This window comes from Cyanistes caeruleus, chromosome 3, assembly GCF_971803275.1.
Source record: "Cyanistes caeruleus chromosome 3, bCyaCae1.hap1.1, whole genome shotgun sequence".
Classification (NCBI taxonomy): domain Eukaryota; kingdom Metazoa; phylum Chordata; class Aves; order Passeriformes; family Paridae; genus Cyanistes; species Cyanistes caeruleus.
In genome coordinates this window covers 15574015-15594207 of record NC_141703.1, presented here as the reverse complement: position 1 = coordinate 15594207, position 20193 = coordinate 15574015, and the positions used below count along the sequence as shown (strand labels likewise).

The 20193-nt window shown below is 36.8% G+C and overlaps 1 protein-coding gene across 5 annotated transcripts in view; it reads right to left on the bottom strand.

Annotated features, from left to right (window-relative positions):
* Nucleotides 1-20193, bottom strand: part of MAP3K15 (mitogen-activated protein kinase kinase kinase 15) — an 82290-nt gene that overhangs the window by 9797 nt on the left and 52300 nt on the right. For all 5 annotated transcript variants that reach the window (XM_023918454.2, XM_023918457.2, XM_086879960.1 and 2 more), the window contains 11 exons: nt 19195-19354; nt 18431-18581; nt 17917-18024; nt 16531-16580; nt 13941-14036; nt 12433-12520; nt 8676-8809; nt 7924-8051; nt 6081-6211; nt 5642-5747; nt 3076-3233 (listed from right to left, as the gene is read on the bottom strand). In XM_023918454.2, the coding sequence (XP_023774222.2) occupies nt 3076-3233; nt 5642-5747; nt 6081-6211; nt 7924-8051; nt 8676-8809; nt 12433-12520; nt 13941-14036; nt 16531-16580; nt 17917-18024; nt 18431-18581; nt 19195-19354 (1310 nt within the window). The remainder of the gene's footprint in view (nt 1-3075; nt 3234-5641; nt 5748-6080; nt 6212-7923; nt 8052-8675; nt 8810-12432; nt 12521-13940; nt 14037-16530; nt 16581-17916; nt 18025-18430; nt 18582-19194; nt 19355-20193) is intronic.

Genomic DNA, 20193 nt, shown 5'->3' with positions numbered 1-20193 from the left:
CCACAGGCCAAAGCTCTTGTAATACAGTCGCTCGCTCACACTTCTCCTGACTCTTGTAGAAAAGGAGCAATCCAGGTACCCACATAAAGCAGTGAAGTGACAACAAGGTTCTAATCCTGGTTTATTTCATGGCAAACATGGTGTAACTATCCATGTGATACTATATAAATGGCAAGGTATGGATGTATCTAATCATCTGCTTTCTGGCTATCTTGGGATCTGGGCATTATCGACACCAAGTGCTTCAAATGCTCCTTCTCTGACCAGCCACAAACCCCTCCAACTATTGCAGAGCTTTCCCATCAGCCCTGCTCAGAGCTGTGTCTCTCAGCTGCCAACTCCTCCAGCACACTCATGCCCAGGAACAGCAATAATTTCCTCCTCTAGCACCAACAGCCTGGTGCTGCACCTGTTCTGCTCCTGTCACTGCCAAATTTCCTTGCACAAATACGCACAGTGACCTTGCCAGACCTTGTCACCACCCCCGCTCTCCAGCCAGATGTCTTTCCTAGTCTTTCAGTGTTATTTAATTGAAAACCACATGATGTCCAAAGGTTTAACAAGATCCTTGTTAAACCATTCTTTAAGTAATGACTCTTATTTTAAGCCATTACTTAGAAGAGCCTCTTTTAAGACTCTGTCTTTAAGTAATGAAAAAATGTTCTTCTACAGGTTGCTCCCCAATGGTTTTTCCAGATTCTCACTGCCTTCTTATTCTCCAATGTCAATCTGGCAGAACTGTTTGGAAGCCAGATTACAACATGTGTATAACCTGTGTGCACATGTCTGGAGAGATTATGGTTTGTAGTCTCAGCATCTTTACACAAAACACATCCTGGAGAACAAGCACAAAGATAGTGTCCACAAGAGACACAGTAGCCCAGCAGTTAAACAAGTGCCATCTGCTTTCAAATAATCTCATTGCAGAGCTGCATTAACACACTGTGGCACCATTAGGCACTCACAATACTGGTTCAGTTTCAATACAAGCTGAAGCAAAAAATGCTGAGCACCTGCATCTGTTTGAATGACACTGCAGTAATAAAATGCTAATAGGGCTTTAAGGCCTTCCCAACCATAACCCTAAGCACATTCACAACTCGGTGTTACAAACTGGCAGCACTCTGTGCCAGGTTTCACTCATGCACTAAGCAAAAATCTAGGAAAATTCCAAACCAGGACCAGGAAGTTTGAAAGCTTGTCTGATCTTATCTTAATCTCTGCTGCTCAAGGGGAATAAGTTTTGTCACAAACACCTGCAAATTCTGTGGCAACACTAGTGTACTTTGTCTCCACTGAATGCCATTTATTTGTGCTTTTCACACAGACACAGATGCACACATTCTGTGCTCATAGAATAAATACCATGCAATGCACACCCAGTCAGGACCTATCCAGTTCTTAGCTTACTATACCCCCCTCTCTCTACTTTGTCAAACTCTTTGGTCATTTGCAATTTCTAAAGTGACTGCACAGGGAGACTTAGACCTTCCCTCTCCTCATCTGCCCTATGCACAGCAGAGCATTCATGTGTGGAGGTGAGGACCTCCAAAGTTTGATATTCCAAGTGTTCCAGACTTCTTTTTACCTGCTTTCCCAGCCAGCCTGCTTCAAATCCAGCTTACTTTCATCACACAGAAAAAGATAACACAGTTTTTAACCTATAGTGCCTAGCCAGACACAGTTCCAAACAGGTCCCAGCAGAGCCAAGAAACAGGAAACAAAACCAAATGCCTGCCTGTAGTAAGAATGCTAAAAACTTTCAATAAACTATGTTAAAGATGTGTAACTCACTGAGCAGTTCAACTCCTTGCCAGGTACATAAGATGAAAAGGCATCTGCCATCAGAATTTGACATTTACAGTGATGTGGAAAATAGTCTCTTTCCATGACTCCCTCAGGAAAGCTTTAGTGAGCCAAACCACATTTACCCAGGCAGCTTCTTTTGAGGTATGCCACAAGTTGACAGCACCAAGGTGACCTATTATAGCACTGAAATAACTGCATCAAAACCCATAATCATCTGGTTTTTTTCCTTTTAGCAGTGGTGCATGGGACAGCTCACAGGTCTAGTATGACGTGTGGCATTACATGTTATGCTGAACTGCAGTCCAGATTTCAATACCTATTGACAAAAATACTATTTTGCCACTGTGGTTGCATTAATGATGATACTAATGCTCTCATAGTGGCTTTCAACAAGATACATGAAAAAATTACAACATTTTGGTAATTTAAAGCAGTTAGCTGGGTTATGGATGGGATATTTTCCTCACTAGAAGAATGAGAATTCTCAAGTGTAACTGAAAATTGAAGTGTTTACTATAGGTCTACTGTAAACCAGTGGAAGAACCAAAAATTTTCAGTCTACTTATCTGACACATCACAGTTACACTCCTGTTAGTCACAGAGCTAGAACAAATATCTTTTAAAAAACTTCTATTATCAAAACTATCTGAAGAATTCTCAAGTGTTAGTTTTTGCATTTGAAAACATATACACTAAGAGAAAAAATGTAATAGAGACAACATCTTACTGAGGAAGTAGTTATGACCTGAAGGGCTTCTGGAATGAAAAACACAGTGTTTTACTCCTTTAATACCTTCTGGAAATCCTGGAAAGCTATTCCCCTGCCCTTTTCCACCACAGCTTCCCACATCCATGTTGCTTTAAATGGTTTTCCTTTGGGAAGGAAGCTTACAAAAATTACTTAAGGAGCAGAAATAACTTGTTCATCATTATTGGGGAGACTGGTTACAAGAAGGAAATGATAAACCAAGAGCAGGAGATGAAAAAAGTAACACAGAGGATATTAGCTTTCATCAGTCTTCACTCATTTTTCAGATTGCTGCTCTGAGTCATGACCTATTTCCCGCACAAAAATAACTGATCACTCCCTAGAGCAATCCAGCTTAGAGAGAAGGGAAGGATCTTTCAGTGAGAGTTAAAAACACAGGTCAGACAGTGTCTTTGTGCAAAACAACCCATGTAATGCAATGTTCTTACCAAATAATATTATGAAATTAAGCTATATTTGAAAATTCATCAACTCTAAAGCAAAAAAGCTGTATTTACTTTAAACATTGCAGCCTGAGGCTCCCCTAGTTCATGAAATGGAGGTTTGCCTGTTGCCATCTCAATAATGGTACAGCCCAGGGACCAGATGTCAGCTGGAGCACCATATCCTCTTGGTCCTTTATCAATGATTTCTGGAGCCATGTACTGCAAGGTTCCTGGTCAGGACAAAAAGAGCAGTCAAGTGTATATTCTTCATTCTTATTAAAGAGGATTAAGACAACACTCAGCAACCCAAAAATTGTCAATTGCAATATGTATAGCCAAATACCTTACCTCCCATATTGACACTGAAAACTAGACAAAATAACTAGATATTATAGCATATTTTTTATAAACTATCTTTTTGCCCCTTCTTTCCAATACAAGGTTTCAAACTGCTGAAAGTCTACTCACCATAGTTCCAATAGTTTCCCCAGAAAATAAAATTATATCAAATTTTTGCAGACACCAACTTTTAAAGATTATGCATGTAAGAGATGGAAAAATCTGAGAAGTGACAGATAGTCTTCATGAGAATAATTTTTCATATTTTACCCCAATAATGAGAAAAATAATGACAGGGAATTTCAGTTAGTTTGGAAAAAAAACCTGGTTTTGCAAATACAGGAGAATAAATAAGGCAAACCATCATAGTTTGTTTAGAATTCCAGGATGAATTGGATGTACCTGGGATTTCTGACATCCAAGGTTAGGAAAAAAACCCAACAAAAACCCAAACCAAAACCAAAACAAAAAAAATTTTAAAAAAAAAACCCTAACCCAACAAACCAAAGGGTTAGAATTTCTGAAGTTATACATATTGACAAAATAAGATCCTGCCTGTAGACAACCTGAGTGTAATGCTAGTAATAACACTGATAAAGAACAGTACAGTAAAAAATTAAATACAAAATGGTCAGTTTGGTATCAGTGTTATTGAACCATTCACTAGTGGGGCACACACAGATAATGAGGTCTTTACAGGAAGAGTCCACACCACCAGCAGCAGAAGTCTCTACATGTTTGAGTGTTTTGAACACTACAGTTCTTTCTCCACCTTAATTTCTATCAGCTCTGTTATGACATCTTTAAATTACATTATTTTTCTTCTTAGGAATGCAATAAAACTACACTGTGGTAGAGCTGTGAACTACCAAGCAATGGACATATGGTGAAGATAAAAGGGTATCATATGTTCATTGAATGTGACTGTTGCAGAATGAAAGGTCAAGCCACAGCTTTGCCTTCAGGCTGTGTGTCTTGAATGGAGGGATGTAATGTTTAAATACACAGAACTCTGATTCTTCAAACCATGTGATTTTATTACATAATGCCTAAAATCTGGAGTTTATGTACTGAGTTACATAACAAAACTGAATTGCTAGAGACTTCTTAACATTCTCTGGGGTATAGCTACCTGTTTACTGATTTAAATCCAAAATGATAACTTAAGTATTCATTCACGTGCCAAATTACATCTCAAAGGCACAAACAGGGCTAAAAATCTGCAAGAGAACAAAGAAGAAGGGCACAAGGAAAGAGCTACCTCCTGTTATTACAGAATGGTGACTTAAGATATCTTTTCTCCATATATCATCCCTACTGACAATCAGTTGCTAAAAAAGTCACTAAGGAGTATGTAAAATGCAGGCAAAGAGAATGATAATGAGTAATAATGAGATAATGAGTAAAAATAACTGAGAAAGGTAAATTACTTCAGAACGTTAATTTTATTTTTGTGGCTTCCTTTGTAAGAAAACTGCAGGAACTGCAGACACACCACCAGAGAGGTAAAGGGAAGTCTTGACTCTCACTTAAGTGAAGGTTGCTGTCTTTTATCATCCACTCTGAAGCCATCCATGACTAATGGCTTTGTCTGTGTGCCATTTACTTAAACTGCAGGCAAGTAAGAGGCTTGTGATATCAGCCTTTGCATAAAGCCATATTAACAAGCAAAATCACCACGTCACCCACATCCACTGTTCACAGAAACTATGTGACCACTCTCAATTTGGAGTTTCCCATTTTGCTCAGCAATTTTTATTTTCACTGAATATTACAAGTCTTTAAAACCTTGTTGTATTGAAAGCTGTTCTGTAACACATCAGACTAAAATTTTCATATAAACTGTTCTTTTTATTGTTGTTAGCCAGTTGGTTGGGTTTTATAATTAATACCTCAAAACTGAAAACACGTTCATTTGAGTTTGGTTTCCTGCACTTTTAAACATACACCTAGAAAGTGTGCATGTGTAAGTTACTTATATCAAGACTGTTAAATGAAAAAGTTGCTAAATTCAAGTGTTTCCAGATGTAATCATAACAATCAATTGCTACTTAATGAACACTTCAAAGAAAAGCTTTTACCTGTACAAGAATTAAAATGGAAGCGAGTTACATTTAAAAAAAAAAAAAATAAAGTCAAGAAAGCTATCAAGCCTATGTTTATGGTGATCACACTCCCATTTACTCTCCCCTGCAAGCAGAGACCCAACAGTGTTTTCATCACTAAGCCAAAGAGCCTCTTGGCTCAAATGCTAAACCTGTCATGAAAACCCTTATAAACTCTGCTCGATTCATCTTACCTGTAAATGTTTCAGTGCATGGATTGATTCCTGCCAGCCGTTTGGAAGTACCAAAATCTGATATCTTAACCACACCACTGTAGGTGTTCACCAGAACATTGTCCCCCTGTGGTTTGGATAGGAGAGGGAAGGAGGGGAGGGGGTGAGGGTGGGGGAGGACAGAGAGAAGGAGGGAGGGAGGCAGCAAACAGGGAGGGGAGACAGATAAATACAGATTCTCAATCTCAATACTCCTTCAAGTTTGCACTTATCTTTGTAATACACCTTTCTACAAAGCAAAATTCCAGGAGCACCAGGAGAAGGAGTTGGTTTATGCTCTCCTTTTGTTTTCAGCTTCCATGAAATCCTATTAAAAATTCTACTTCAGATTAGAGCACAACAAAGTGAAGTAAATAAAATTAAAAGCAAATCAAACAAGACATACAAGAGGAAAAGTTACCTTTATATCTCTGTGTACAATCTGATTCTCATGGAGATACTTGAGGCCTTCCAGAATCTGCTTGGTGTAAAATTTAATGGTAGGTTCTTTCATTGGGCCCCACTTAGATCTTAAGAGAGCTGAGAGGCTGCCTACAGGAGTTCAAGAAGAAAGGGTATTAAGATAGCAAAATCCCCAAATGGAAAACATGACATGAAACAGGTAAGCCTTTGCTCAACATCCTAACATAAAAGAAAAGTAGTACCTATGATTAAGCCAAATTCTTGCTAGATCACTCAAAGCAAATAATTTGCTACTTCTCTAGACTGGTTATTTCTTACTTGCCAAGTCAGGTTCTACTCCCACAAGAAGAATAAAGGTTCTGACAGAGCTGGACCCATCCCCCCCACTTGACTGTAACAACTGCTGAGACTACAACTAGCACCCATGTAGCCCTTAATGAAACAAGGACTAAATGTTATGTGTTGTACATTGTGTTTCATGAACCACGTGTATGGGCAAAGTCAAGCTGATTTTCTTGAGGCAGGAAGGGTAGAATCCAGAACAGAAAGAGCCTTCTCTTTACAAATATGGGACCAACTTCTGGCAATATTCAGAAACAGGAAAGAAACTCCTGAAAAAATCCCCTGAATGGATGTTCAGAGTAGGAGATAGGCCATCCACACATCCCCAGTTCTAATAAAACTAATCTTTAAATAAAACAAATATTTAAGTCATGAGGCAAAATAAAGAATAGTTTTGCTCATTCAGCACAAAATAAACTAAGTACAGTAGGTCTACTTAAGGCCAGAAAAAAATCAGCTAAAGTAACTTTCAGTCCACACCAACATCTTTCTAAAGTTTCCTCAAAGAATCTTGCATAATCTGAACAGCTGGTTCCTTTTTAAGACTGGTTACAGAGTTTAAAATATCTAAATTAGTTCAGTAATATCTTGCCATTAGCAGCTAATCACAGCATACTTTACTGTGCATATATGAACAGGAAACAAGAGCAGCTGACACTGTTAACAAGTGTGGGAAAACAAGTGGAAGTGTTGGTAGATTTTCATCACATCTGCAAGCACCATGCAGGTCAAAGTGTCTCAGCTGTCAGGTGAGAAGGTCACAAGAATTCAGAAATTAAACTCTACATCCCTGAATGTCCTGGGTGTATTTAATTACACTTTGAATGTTCGTCTGAACCTTTCTTAGAAAACCTGAACTTTTCCCCCTGTTTTTCTTATTTCTGTTTTTACTTTGCAAATTAAATTCATGCAAAATTTAACACTCATTCTGACACATCCTTGACACTGAAGAGTAAATAGCAAAATGGAGATAGAAACAATGTAGAGAGTTTACAGAGAGATTTCACACACTCTTCCTCCAGCAGAGAAGGCTGGAGTAGTGAAACTGGAAATTATGGGCAAGAAACATATCTCACTTTTATCTCTAATCTACCTAGGGAGTAGCAGTCCTTTGTACATAGCAGTTAAAAAACAGTACTTAATTGTTCTATCAGTGTTACTGCTCAAAGAAAAACTTATTCTGAAACTCAGTCATCATTCAGACACTTGAGCTCAATGGACTATACAGTTCTATCTCCATGTTTTTATAACACATGAGTATCTGAAAACAAATACTTTTATTTCTCTCTAGGTTTAGAATTATTATAGAAAGGGGAGAGAGTACTGGGACCTATACTCTTTAAATTTACACTTTCTATGAGCAAAAGGACTCGTACAGTTAATGTCCCAACAGAAAAGCCATGTGCAAAAACACATTAAGTGCTTATCTAGTGACTTTCATTCCGTTTGGAGTCCCAAATGCTTTTCCTTTGGCAGACCAAACTCAGCATGATACAAACCTCCTGGCACCTGCTCCATAAAAATCTTAATGTATCCATTTTCTGAAACAGATCCAAGATACTGGACAATGTTCCGATGTTTTAAATATTTGTGCAGTGCTATCTCTTCATGAAGAGGTTGAGAATACCTATTAAAACAAACAAACAAACAAACAAAAAACCAAAAACCAAGGACTATTTCACCATGCAGGAAAAGGTTCTAGGCTATGCTTCAATGCTAGTTTGACAACAGAATGGATTTTAGGGATACCACTCCAATTCTCAAACACCTCGTCCATGACCTTAAAATGCAGTGTGATTCACTGCCTGCTCTGAAAAAGTACAAAGACAGATCTCAGAGGAACCCTGGTGGAGAAACATGCCCTCCAAGAATTTATATGTGTGTCTTCTGTATCAATACATAGCACTGTCTTTGACTCCAGAGCTCCTCTCATGCTTTTCACCCTCCCCAAAAGGAATACAAATGCAATACAACTACAACCTAAAACCAGAGATTTCTCCTAGAATGTAAGATATACATATAGATTATTAAACATATATATTTACAATATATAACATATATTTTTCCCCAAAATACAAAGTCTTTATTCTCAAAACTGTACTTTTGGATAGTAGGAGGAAATAGTAATTGAATTTCAGTATGCTGGGATTTTATAAAGTAACCCCACAGAAACATGCTAAGAACGCCAAGTTTTCAAAAAACAGCTGCATTTTTGTTCACAGTGTGTATGTAACAATGAACTAGGTCTTACCTGCTGTCTCTCTCAGGTATTTCTTTGATGGCTATTCGGACCTGGTTGCTGAGGTCTCTTCCAGCATAAACTATTCCGTAAGTACCTTTCCCTAGAACTACCCTGTCACCATTCTCATCATAATCATATTCATACTGCAAGCAGAAAAGATAAACAAAGCAGCACAGAAATTGTTATCACTAACATTTGACATTACAGAGAGCCTTAACCCCAGTTTAGCACAGCACAGAGTGGTCACTGCAGTGCAGCTGCAGGACAGCAGGCTACTCACAAGCCTGGGGCTTTACACAAATTGTAAAATTTCCATCTTACTTGCTTTGTAATACAAACTTCCTTAACCAACCTTGAGAAAGATGCATTCATCCAAACAAAGAACATACCAATAAACCAAATTAAGTGAAACAGTGCTGTCAAAAGAACCCATTCATGTGTCATCTCTAAGAACTGCTGACAGAGCCTTCAGAACACATAAATACATGGAATATAATGTAAAATTTTGAAACCAGTAGTTTAATGAATAGATAAAATAACAAGACCATACAATCACTCCAGGACACCATGAGATTTTTCCAAAGGGCAGAAAGAAATGTTCATCTTGTCAATAAATTATTAAATATAATGGTGGTTTCCACTGCTGCTGAAACGTGCTGGCTCGTATTTCCAGCTGAATAACTCAATGCTGGTTCACTGATTTCAGTAAAGCTACACTAACTTACACCACCTCATATAGAGACCTTGTGACAGAACTCTCCTGCTCTAAAGGAGTGAATGTTGCTTAGTGAAGGTCTACCCCACACACTATATAAAACCAAATTTCTTATGGAAGTTGGGTCAAACATCACACCCATGATTCAAACCAGGGAACTTATAAAGGACGAAAGGAACTGGACAATTTTATAGTCTCAGATACTGTCAGGAGTACACAGATCTCTGCTAGTATCTTCCCACATCCAAGAGGATGTCCCATATAGGAAAACTGCAGGGTATTCTGTGTCCTCATGTGATTTCCCTATTAAAAAAAAAACAACAAAACTTTTCACAATGGCCATAGCTACTGACTTTTCTGTCACTGACCACTTTTTCTGCGTTGTCAAATGTGACACTGATGCAGGATGCAGCCTCGGAGAATTTCTTTGATGTGCCTTCCCAGCTCACATTGCAGCTCTGCTGCTGCAGTGCCCATGTGTCACTGACACTCCTCCTCCTCGCCTCGGCAAAGACGGCAAGTTTCATGCTGCTGTATGGAATGTGCTAAAGGAAACCCGTCTGTCGCTTATCCTAACAGCATATTCTGCTCAGTGGAACTAAACTGGAGCAAGCACAGCTTTAGCACAGCCTCATTTACCGCATTTCAGCACTTCATGGTTCACAACATAATCTCGTTACACGACAGGCGTAACTGACCCAAAACGCCATATGCAAAACTTGTGAGGTTCTCTGGTAGGAGCACATCCAGCTTTCACAGCTATCATATGACATAAAACTGTGCAGAAAAAAGACAGCAGTCACATTGCAGAATTTAGGATTGACAGCAACCCCATCTGCAACACACTGGTCCTAAGCCAACCCTTTAATTACCATGGATATGTTCTCCAATCTGGGTCCCATGATACATGAAAATCGTTGGGATTTAGAGTTCAGTGATAGTTAGTGGACAGTTTAATAGACTTGTATATACTTGATGTCACTTTTACATTTGCCTCTTCTGTCCCAACAGCTACAAATATTGAATAAACCACTGTTGGTTGCCAAAAATCTGCATAAGTGATCCACTGGCTGTGAAATCCAACAAGTAAACAAGTGTTCATATCTGATCTTCTGCAGGGCAGAGTGTTCTCTAGAATATCCTATTTGGGGTACAGCAGGTTATGCTTACAGTGATAGGAACTTCTTCCTATCAATATATAGAAGTGAATACCCCAGGGCCAAAGGAACTGCAACATTCACACTCCTTCAAAATATTTACTAATATATGTAAAATATATGTAAAATTAGACTGCAGTTTATACATAAAATATACAATCCCTTGTGACAGCATTCTCATAAGGATGTTGACTGAAATCAAATTTTCTTCCCCCAGACTTTGCAGGAGGTTATTTCTTCCTCTTCCCTCAATATAAACAGCTGTTTTATTAACAGCAGGATTTGTGAACTGTTTTCCCTGTACTAGTGGAGCCCATCGAGACCACACAAAGCTACATCTTCCTTATTGCCACTTCTTAAATGTAAGATCTCAAGCTGCAGGAAGGCATTATGTGTCTTTCTTCATTTGTACACTAAACTAATTATTTCTCTCTTTCAGAAATCCTGATTTCTGTTTTAGTGTCCTAACCTAAGTAAGTACAAGGTGATAACTGAAAACTTCAAGACAGGTAGAATGATATAACTCAATTAAAATTAATTTTTGTAGTCATATCTCCATGTGTCATTCATTCATGCAGGATTGCTTCCTGCTATGCACTGTCAAGTGATTTTTTTCAGTTTAGCTTTTATTAAAAGGCTCAAGCCGTGATGAGCTCACATCCTCTGAGAGACTGTTAAACAGCTGAACATTCTGTGTTGTGTGGAGATAGTCCTGCTATTAGCTGAGTACATCATTATGTAATATGAAGATCTGCAGCTATAGATAATACCCTGTCTGTACCAAGGCAAAGCCCTGAAGCTTGTCAAGACCACAGATGGATGTATTAAACTGGGCTTAACAGATGTGTGTATTTGTCCTTTTCGCCTGGGGGAAGAATTCTGTAGCCAAACAAACTCCAGTGCAAAAACTCATATTTCCCACTATATGCAACTAAATTTAACAGTACAGCAGAGACTTCTATATTTTCTTTTTCCTTTCCTGAAGCCTCAAGTCCTACAAAAGCTCACCACCATGAAGAGCTGCTCTGAATTGTCAGCCTAAGAGAATTGCAGGGATGAGACACAATCAGCAAGGTGCCCACCTCAAACAAGCCACAGGAGGGTTTTCATGCTCATTAATCAGATCAATTAAATTTGCTTGTACACAAATAAAACTTAGAACTGCTATAAAAATGACAACTACTATAAAACTTAAAAGCTACCTTCTATGGTGGCTTTTCAGATTTCAAGACAAACAAAAAGAAGAATAATAAGTACAGGGTATGTATTTAATGCTACAAATGTGGACATCTGCTCTGAATCACTTTCTCTTATAAAGACATGGATTCACCTATCCCAACCTGACGCCACATGAAATGTGAATAACCCTTTCCAAGCTGGTTAATTTTCCTTTTTTCCTCTCTATACTAACTATAAAGAAAGCCTACAGCTACTGGATTCCTAATGTGGATGTTACAGTGGTAAGAAAAAAAGCAGTGTATTCACCTGATCTGAAATAATACAATACTACAATACTTTCTGGGACAGAAGCCTGTCAAATGATATTACTTGGAGTAATAATAGTAACAGCTTCCAGGTAGAAAAAGGCTTTCTCTTAACATTGATTTAATAATTAATGTTCTTCATCCACTTGAGCCAACTGGTAACAGTTGAGTCTTATCTATACATTGTTTGCAAGACAATACAAACATTTCATTAAGGATTTATACAGTTTACGGTAGTAACAGGCCCACTTCATAAAAAAATGAATGCAAATCTCATATACAAATAATTTAAATTTCATATACAATTAAGGAGTTTAAATGCTATTTATCTTTCTACTATACTGATATGAAAGTGCAGGGAAGACTGAGAACAAGTTTCAGAGTTCTGATATCTTTTATCCTTGACATACCTCTAATGTGTCTCCATCTATTTCTCCTTCTAGTTCCAAAGTACTTCCAACTGCATCAGACAAAATTTCTTTCACCAAACCACAGAATCTAAAAAAGAAATACATAGCACAAGATCAAAGAAGAATACCCTTTTGGAAGCAGACTGAACAGATTCTTGCAAGCTGGACTTGCTTTCAAGCTAATAAACTGACTAGCATGTTCACAGCTTTCTTTCATTACTGACTTTCTCCATATTGATCCCATTTTAAATTATGAAGAACATCAAACGCATACTGAAAAGCCTCATGATTTAAAAAATTACTTTATTTGCTGAAGCAGAACCTAATAGTTACTTGTTACTGCAATTGCATGGTAAAATCTTGGTAGATTCAACTCAAATTCTTTTTCAGTACATGTTTTGCTGCAAGTGTGATTACTCAGCATTTCAGAAAATCAGATGTAGCTTTTTGTCAGGCTACATTCAGAAAGCCATGTGGCTAGAAGAACAAACTTCTAACTAATTTCTAGCTCTCTGGGGTGGACATACTTAAGTACAATAACATTATTTCCTGTAGTTCCCTGCCTAAGCCATTCTTTTTTTTTTTGTTTCAAAATCTGTAAGAAATGGTTAAAAATTATTTAAAAAACATGAAATATTCATAATTTCATTTCATACATCTCTTTCCTTAAATAACAGAGACACATCTCTTGAACTGACTCCTGCAGCACACTGAGTACAGTATGAAAAATGTGACCACGCATCATGACACACAAATTGCAGTGCCAAATTAAGGCTGAGGAGGTAACATTAATTTTAGTGTTTCATACCTTTTATGAAATGCACTCTGCAAGGCTAATAAGTTTCTTTAACCTGAGTTTATTCCATGTAATACATAAGTAATAATTATTGCAAGAAATAGTAAATACACCATTACACACCAAAATCTAAGTGTATTAACTACTCCCTCATATATCATTCAGAAGGTGTAGTTGCATTACCAGTCATAGGGCAGAATTTGGCCTGTAAAGATTTAGGCCTACAATTTAGGCCTAAAATTCAGTTAGCCTGCTTACTTTTTAGAGACAACTGATCATCCAAAAATATTCAACTACAGGTGCAGTCTGTAGCATGGATCTGTGACAAAAGTAAGTTAGAGTTTCTTGTTACACTTCCATACTCATACTTAAATCTAACTGAACAGACACATAAGGGAACCTGAAACAATGTAGCACCTTACATGACATGGCCAAGATAAAAATAAGATAACAGCTGTAATTTAGATTAAGCTGGTTAAGCCTTTTTCAGACATAATGATTTGTAGATTAACTAATCAGAATCACACAGGATGTGTAATGGGTGCTCTAATCACCTTAAGCATCACTGAGTTTACATTGCTTCTTCATCAAGAAAAAATAAGTGAAGAAAGAATCTGTTTCTCAAGCAGAAATATTAGTTTTCAATCTTTACAAAATCAACTTTATTTAGGATATAGATGAGGCATGCAACATCCACACAAACTGAACTCACCTACTACATTGGTTTTCTGTAGAAAAGTAGATTTGAAAGTCATCATAGTTATCATGGACATAAAGAAAACAACATCGTTCATCAAACTTGGAAATGCTGTAAAATTCACATTAGGAAAATATTATTTTGGATATAAATATTGTAAGAAACAGGGCAATGAGGAGGGTTTTTTTTAAAAATTATGAACACTTAAGAAACATCTTTTTCACAGTTAATTATTACCTCAGAGAAGCAATCTGTAATTGTATGTATTTTCTTTATAACTAGGCATTTTCAGCTTATTTATATATTCTATAATCCTATTTCCATTGTGATAAATAAGCTGCTGTTTATTTTGGTAAAATACTAGTATATCTGAGGTGTATTAAAATTGGTTTGTTGTTCACTTTCACTTCTACTTTTACGCAACTGCATCAGACTTCTTGGTACTTGATCACAACTCAATGGAAAGTGAATTACTCTGACACTACTTTACCTATCCAGAAAACTTTTCCTTAAAGACTGAAAAGCACCTCAGGTCTTTAGAATTCCATTGCTCTTACAATAAAACTGAACTGGGGAATACCAACAGTGTAACAGATCCTTCTCGGTCTGTATTTTTATGGCCTCAAAACTGATAAACATGTTTTGAGATGCCAAATATTTACTTCAAATTGCAGCAATAATTCTGAAAAAGGGATTATTTATTGTGTATCATGTCTTGCCAGTGTCATATATATCCCTTTAAACTCACTGAAGCAAGAAAGTATGAAAATAAATCTAAGAATTAACCTCTTACCCTAACCATGTGCACGTCAGTATTTTGCTATATAATCCCAAGTGTTTAGGCTTTTTAAAGTGTTTTTGTGCCTTAAATAATAAAATGTCTTAGATTCTTGCCTGATCTGTTCAGTCAAACTCTTCTACTTAGCTTAGCTTCTGACAAGCCAGTTACTTAAAATACACGACTACACTTTACTAAACTTGCCACATGTTACACGACCAGCTTATGTTGCCTGTTGAAGCATCATTAAGGGCTACATGGAAAATGTTAAAAAAAAAGTAATTTTTAAAAAAAAAAATCCTGAAGATTTTTCTAGAAATATGTGGAAATAACACTATGCCATTCTTTAGCTTCATTTAGTCTAGAAATTTCCAGTCTAACAAGTCAGACGAGCACATATCTGACTTGAGAACTAAGAGATGAAGCAAGGTGATTCTTCCAGGGGCAAACATAGGATAGACAACACAGTATCTAAGTAACAATACTGCATTATAAACACTGTCATGTATGGGGTATACAAAATGAACTGGTTTGTATAAATACAGTTTAAGAGTTTTGATAGAGTGTATTTTAAAGGAGACCACAATTTTTTTTAAACGAATGCAATTTCAAAAGTGTAGTAATTTAAAGTTGTCACATACAAAGCAAATATCTAAACTCCACTAAATTTAAAAAAGATTGCCTCTTTGAGCTTTGTAATGCAGTGATTTCTTTAATCACTCAGCAATGATTAAAAATCAAAGAAAATTAAATTAATTGCTTGCTTCCTTTTGATTAAAGCTATCTTTCTCAAAGATTAATTTCTGTGCATTGGGTTGACTAAAGGTAATTAATGTGGTACAGAAACTTTATGCTGAATTATTCTCAATCAGTTCCACAGACTTTAATAATTCACATTGCATTGGAGTAATAGAATAAAATACCATGAAAAATTCATTTAAACCAAAGCCTGGTTTGTTTGGTTTTTTTTTTTATTAGAAGACTGAAGTTATGATAGAATCTATGTTCAAATCCACAGTTTTAGGTTTTTAATCTACCTTCCAAATGTAGTCATGTATTTTGCAATTATTATCACCAAATGTGAGTATTTTCTATTCTTTCAGTCCTCAGAATAATCCTGTTCTTTCTATATAATATTCTGATCATTTTTGGTACTAACATTTTGACTCATTTACTTGTGACTAGGGTTTTCATTAATCTAAGCATCATAAAATGGAACTGTGTTAACTATTTAAAGGTTAGTCCTTGAGAAACTCCACTAGTAGTCTGCTTCCAGCTTAAGAATTCTTTTGTCTGTAGCAAAAACTACATTTATGCCTCATTTATTAGTTCTCTAATAATTCAAGTTTTTCTAGCAGGCATTTAAACAAAGCCATATCAGAAGCATTTCTGAATTCCAAAGAGAAAACAGATACCGTGGTTTCCTTTACTTAAAGGAAAACAAAGTCTTCTTTTATGGAAGGAAGCAAGAAATGCTAAGGCCTCTTTTCTCTTTCTGCCCTCTATGTTTTTAAATGCAGAGATGGCAATAACTTCAGTGAAACATTAAGAGAAATCTACAAAAATCAGTTACTTAATGGAAAACAAAGAAGTCTCTCAGAGAATACAGACACCCAATAGCCCTCTCAGATCTGAGTGTTCCTATGAGAAATGTACAGCTCTGCCCAGGCATGGAAAGCCAAACTCTTCTGTGACATTTCAAGGCATGTTGGACAGAACAAGCTTTTATAACAGGCCATTGAAGGAAAGAGACTTTAGGTAGAATACAGATTTCTCACTTAAGGGAAATATAAAACATACACAAAAAACTGTTTACGAACTACCAACCTTATCCCTCTGATGGAAGAAGCTGTAAAATTCCATTCATGAATCTGTTTCTGTAAAGAACAAAGGGATAAAATCAACCACAGTTTAACCTTTAGTTAATATTGTAAATAAAAGTTACAGCATGGTAAGCAAAAGAAAAGTTTTCCAACATGTGTCTTTCTTTCTTCCCTCCCCCGCTCCCCCCCATATTTTGAAATAAGATTAATACATGGATAAAGAACTTATACATACATTGCTGTTCTACTCACTTAAGAAAAAAATGAATATAAATGGCACACTGTGGAAGCAAACACGTTTCCTCATGTAAATTTAACTTGAAGAAGAAATTGTGCAGCCCAATTAACCAAACATAATGTTTTGATGCAATGCATCTATACTTCACATTAAACATGGAGCAGACTATGCCCTACTCTTATCTAGGCTCAAAGGGAAAGGCAAATTCACCCATCTCCCTAAGAGGTTTTGAGCCAACAGCTTTGGCCCACGGAACACACTGGAGGCAAAAGAGAGGAAGGACAGCCTGTGTCTAGGACTGCAGCCCTCCATAAATCTAATTATAGCTAATAGCTGGATCTTATTTAGCAATGCCAGATATGCATCAAAAATCTGTTCCATAAAGCAAAGTTGTATCAGACACATTCACTGAAACAGTGAAGTAGAATAATGTACTGGAAATATTGTTCACAGATACAGGTAATTATGTGGTCTTGTTCTGCTCCAACATGCTTCTTTTCCACATGTCTCTCTACATTTTCAGTCTATTCTCCATCTATGTTGTTCTAATATTAACAAAGTGTGGCAAAATACATTTCAGATTTCAAGTCTTTCAATGTGAAACTGAAATTACTTCTCATTTTTAAGAGCTGGCACTGTCCATAACAATGCCAACTCCTTCTTAATCCCCTGTGCCTTATCCAATAATCCATCACACCGAATATTTTATTTCTTGACATTTACTTGTCACAGACTGGCATTTTTTTCTACTTTCTGATTATTACAATCCTAAAAGTTTAAAATGCCTAAAACATTGAACACAATACTGGGATTTATCTTTATTTTTAATCTTTGCATCTTAACTAAAATCACAGAATTCTAGTGAGAAATATTATGAGCAGACCAAATAAACCACGCACTTCTAAGAGACATGGTCAAGGTAAGTTAAATCTGAATAACATCAAAACCACTTGATTTCTAATCACAGTCACTGCTTTTACTTTCTCTGTAAAATGTCAACTTTCGTATCTGCACAAAAGAGATACTGAGGCTTGGGCTTCACAGAAATGTAGAAAATTTTAAATTATTGTAAAGTGCTCCAAAATCTACATGTAAAAAATTACTTTATATAGAATGAATCAGTACATTTAATGCACTTGCTGACAGTTTTACCATTTCAGGGGGAGAGACATGCCACAAAGACAGAGAGCTTTCATCTGCTTCACTGTTGATTGAAACATAGGCCGGCTGGTAGACTTTAGTTGGTTCTATCACCAAAACCTGAAGAAAGAGAGCATTTTTCCTTAATAAATCAGCAGCTAATACACTACAGTATCTTTAGATGCTCAGATAGAGACAAAAGGTAATTTTGAAGTATGGTGTAAAAAATTTTCAAGGGAGACAGGAGGGTGAGACAAGGTAGGAAAGGTCTGTGCTCTTATGAACAGCAGAATAGCATTATCACAATTTGTTATAGGAGACTTACAAGTATTTCTTAGAATGCTCTTAGGGTGGTGGGTTTATTTTTTTTATAGCATAAAGATTAAGAGAATACAGGGGTTTGGTTCATGCAGTGAAATAACAGGCAGTTAAATTTTTAAGTGTTATGTTTACAGTCTTCCAATTTTTGTAATATCCTATCCAGAAACATAAAACAAACAGAACTTGTTTGGACATAACATCTTACTGGAAATCTCAGTCCATTAGTTGTTTCTTTCGTTGCCTCAAAAATTATATCTAGCCAGAAAGTCAACCTTTCTTGTTTAGGAGAATGTTCTATGGTGAATTTCTTGAAACGCTGAATTAACATCAGATTCTGAACTAATGATTTCAAGTACCTGGAATGTATTGAATAGTGAGTTAACAGAGAGAAAACAAAATTTGACCAGATTCTAAAGCCACTTAACTGACTTAGACATCCAAAATGAAACGTGTTTTAAAAGCTACCACAATGGAAATGGTAGTGTTGGTTTTTACAGATTTCTGGAAAGAATAGCACGTTTAGACAAGGCCTGGAGTCATAAGCTCATATGGATGTTCATGAGCAATAGCTTTTTGCAAATGTATAAGGTATAGTTACATGAGTAGTTACATGGGGATTAGACACCATATGATGAGCTAGAAGAAGGTGGGGGAGGGAAGCAGCAGCTAGCTAAACTCTGAAAACAATGGTTTCACAATCTTTTCACAATTGCTTCACAAGGAATGGTTACTGATATTCAAAAATCTTTCTTATAAAATACATGCTTCAATGGGAAGCAACCTGACAATGTTGGATAACTTAATTTCTCACCTTCCTCTTTCCTTCTCATAATAAAAGAACAGAGCATAAAGTCAGAGTTGCAAACAATCTAAGATGGAAAAATCCAGTTAAGTTATCCACGTGACTGCAAGATTTTTTAAATCTGTGTATTTCCCCATAGTTTAGTATTTGAGCCTTCTACCACATACCACACTGGAGGTTTCAGCTTAAAAAGCTTTTCTGCTGCTTGTACAGCTTTACCAACATCATTTGCCAGCATGCTCACACTGAAGAACTGTCCCACATCCCAGTAATTGTTCATTTTTTCTAGGCTTCCTTTTCTTCCCAATAAACTGTTTAACCGTACACCTGCAAAATTTCAATTACAAACCACAATTTTCTATCAGTAAAACACTCTTTTGTGGTTTTTACTGGTAAATCAATCAGTAAAAGACTAATTTAAGACTTGATTAAGCATTACTGATGAAAATAAAGAGGAGTTAGTTTTCCCCAGAAAACAACACTGCAAAATGCAGAGGCAAGATCTTCAAATCATACCCCCAGTACAGTTCAGAAAGCCAGAACTCCTACTACACAGTGCTGCAAAACCTCTTTTGCTTCCTGTCTGGGCTATTTGCCTCCTGATTCTCAGTGTAAGATGCACAAATCTGTGTCCTCACCTGCATTTACTGCAAGAGATCCATGGCTAGAGATTCACACAAGTCCACCCCAGAGCAGAGTCAGAGGAATGATTTAAAGCCACCTTTGCATTCTTAACATTTAAGGTTCAAATAAGCATTTCTGACAAAACCAGATTATCAGGTTCAACTATCATTTCTCTAGGAAGAGCTCTATATTTGTTTCTATTATAGGGTTTCTTTGTAAATGTAAAGGGATGTCTTTTAGTTAGCACATACATGGGAGATGTGACTGACTCTAGGTAGACAAACAGTAACTGTTCTGGTAGATCCTTCCAGGCAATATTTCTTGTGGCTCTCTCAACCCAGACACAACAGAAACCCTTTGGATCCTTTCCTGGCATTCCTGAGGAGAACTGGGCTACACTGTCTCTTCCTGCCTTTGTACCCTATTGGCTCTGCAATGGGATAATCTCTGTGGTGCTGTAAAGGCAGTTTACAGATGGTGCTGAAGTTGGTCCTTTTTTGTTCTCCCATCTCTGGGGCCCTTTAGATGGACCATGTTACCAG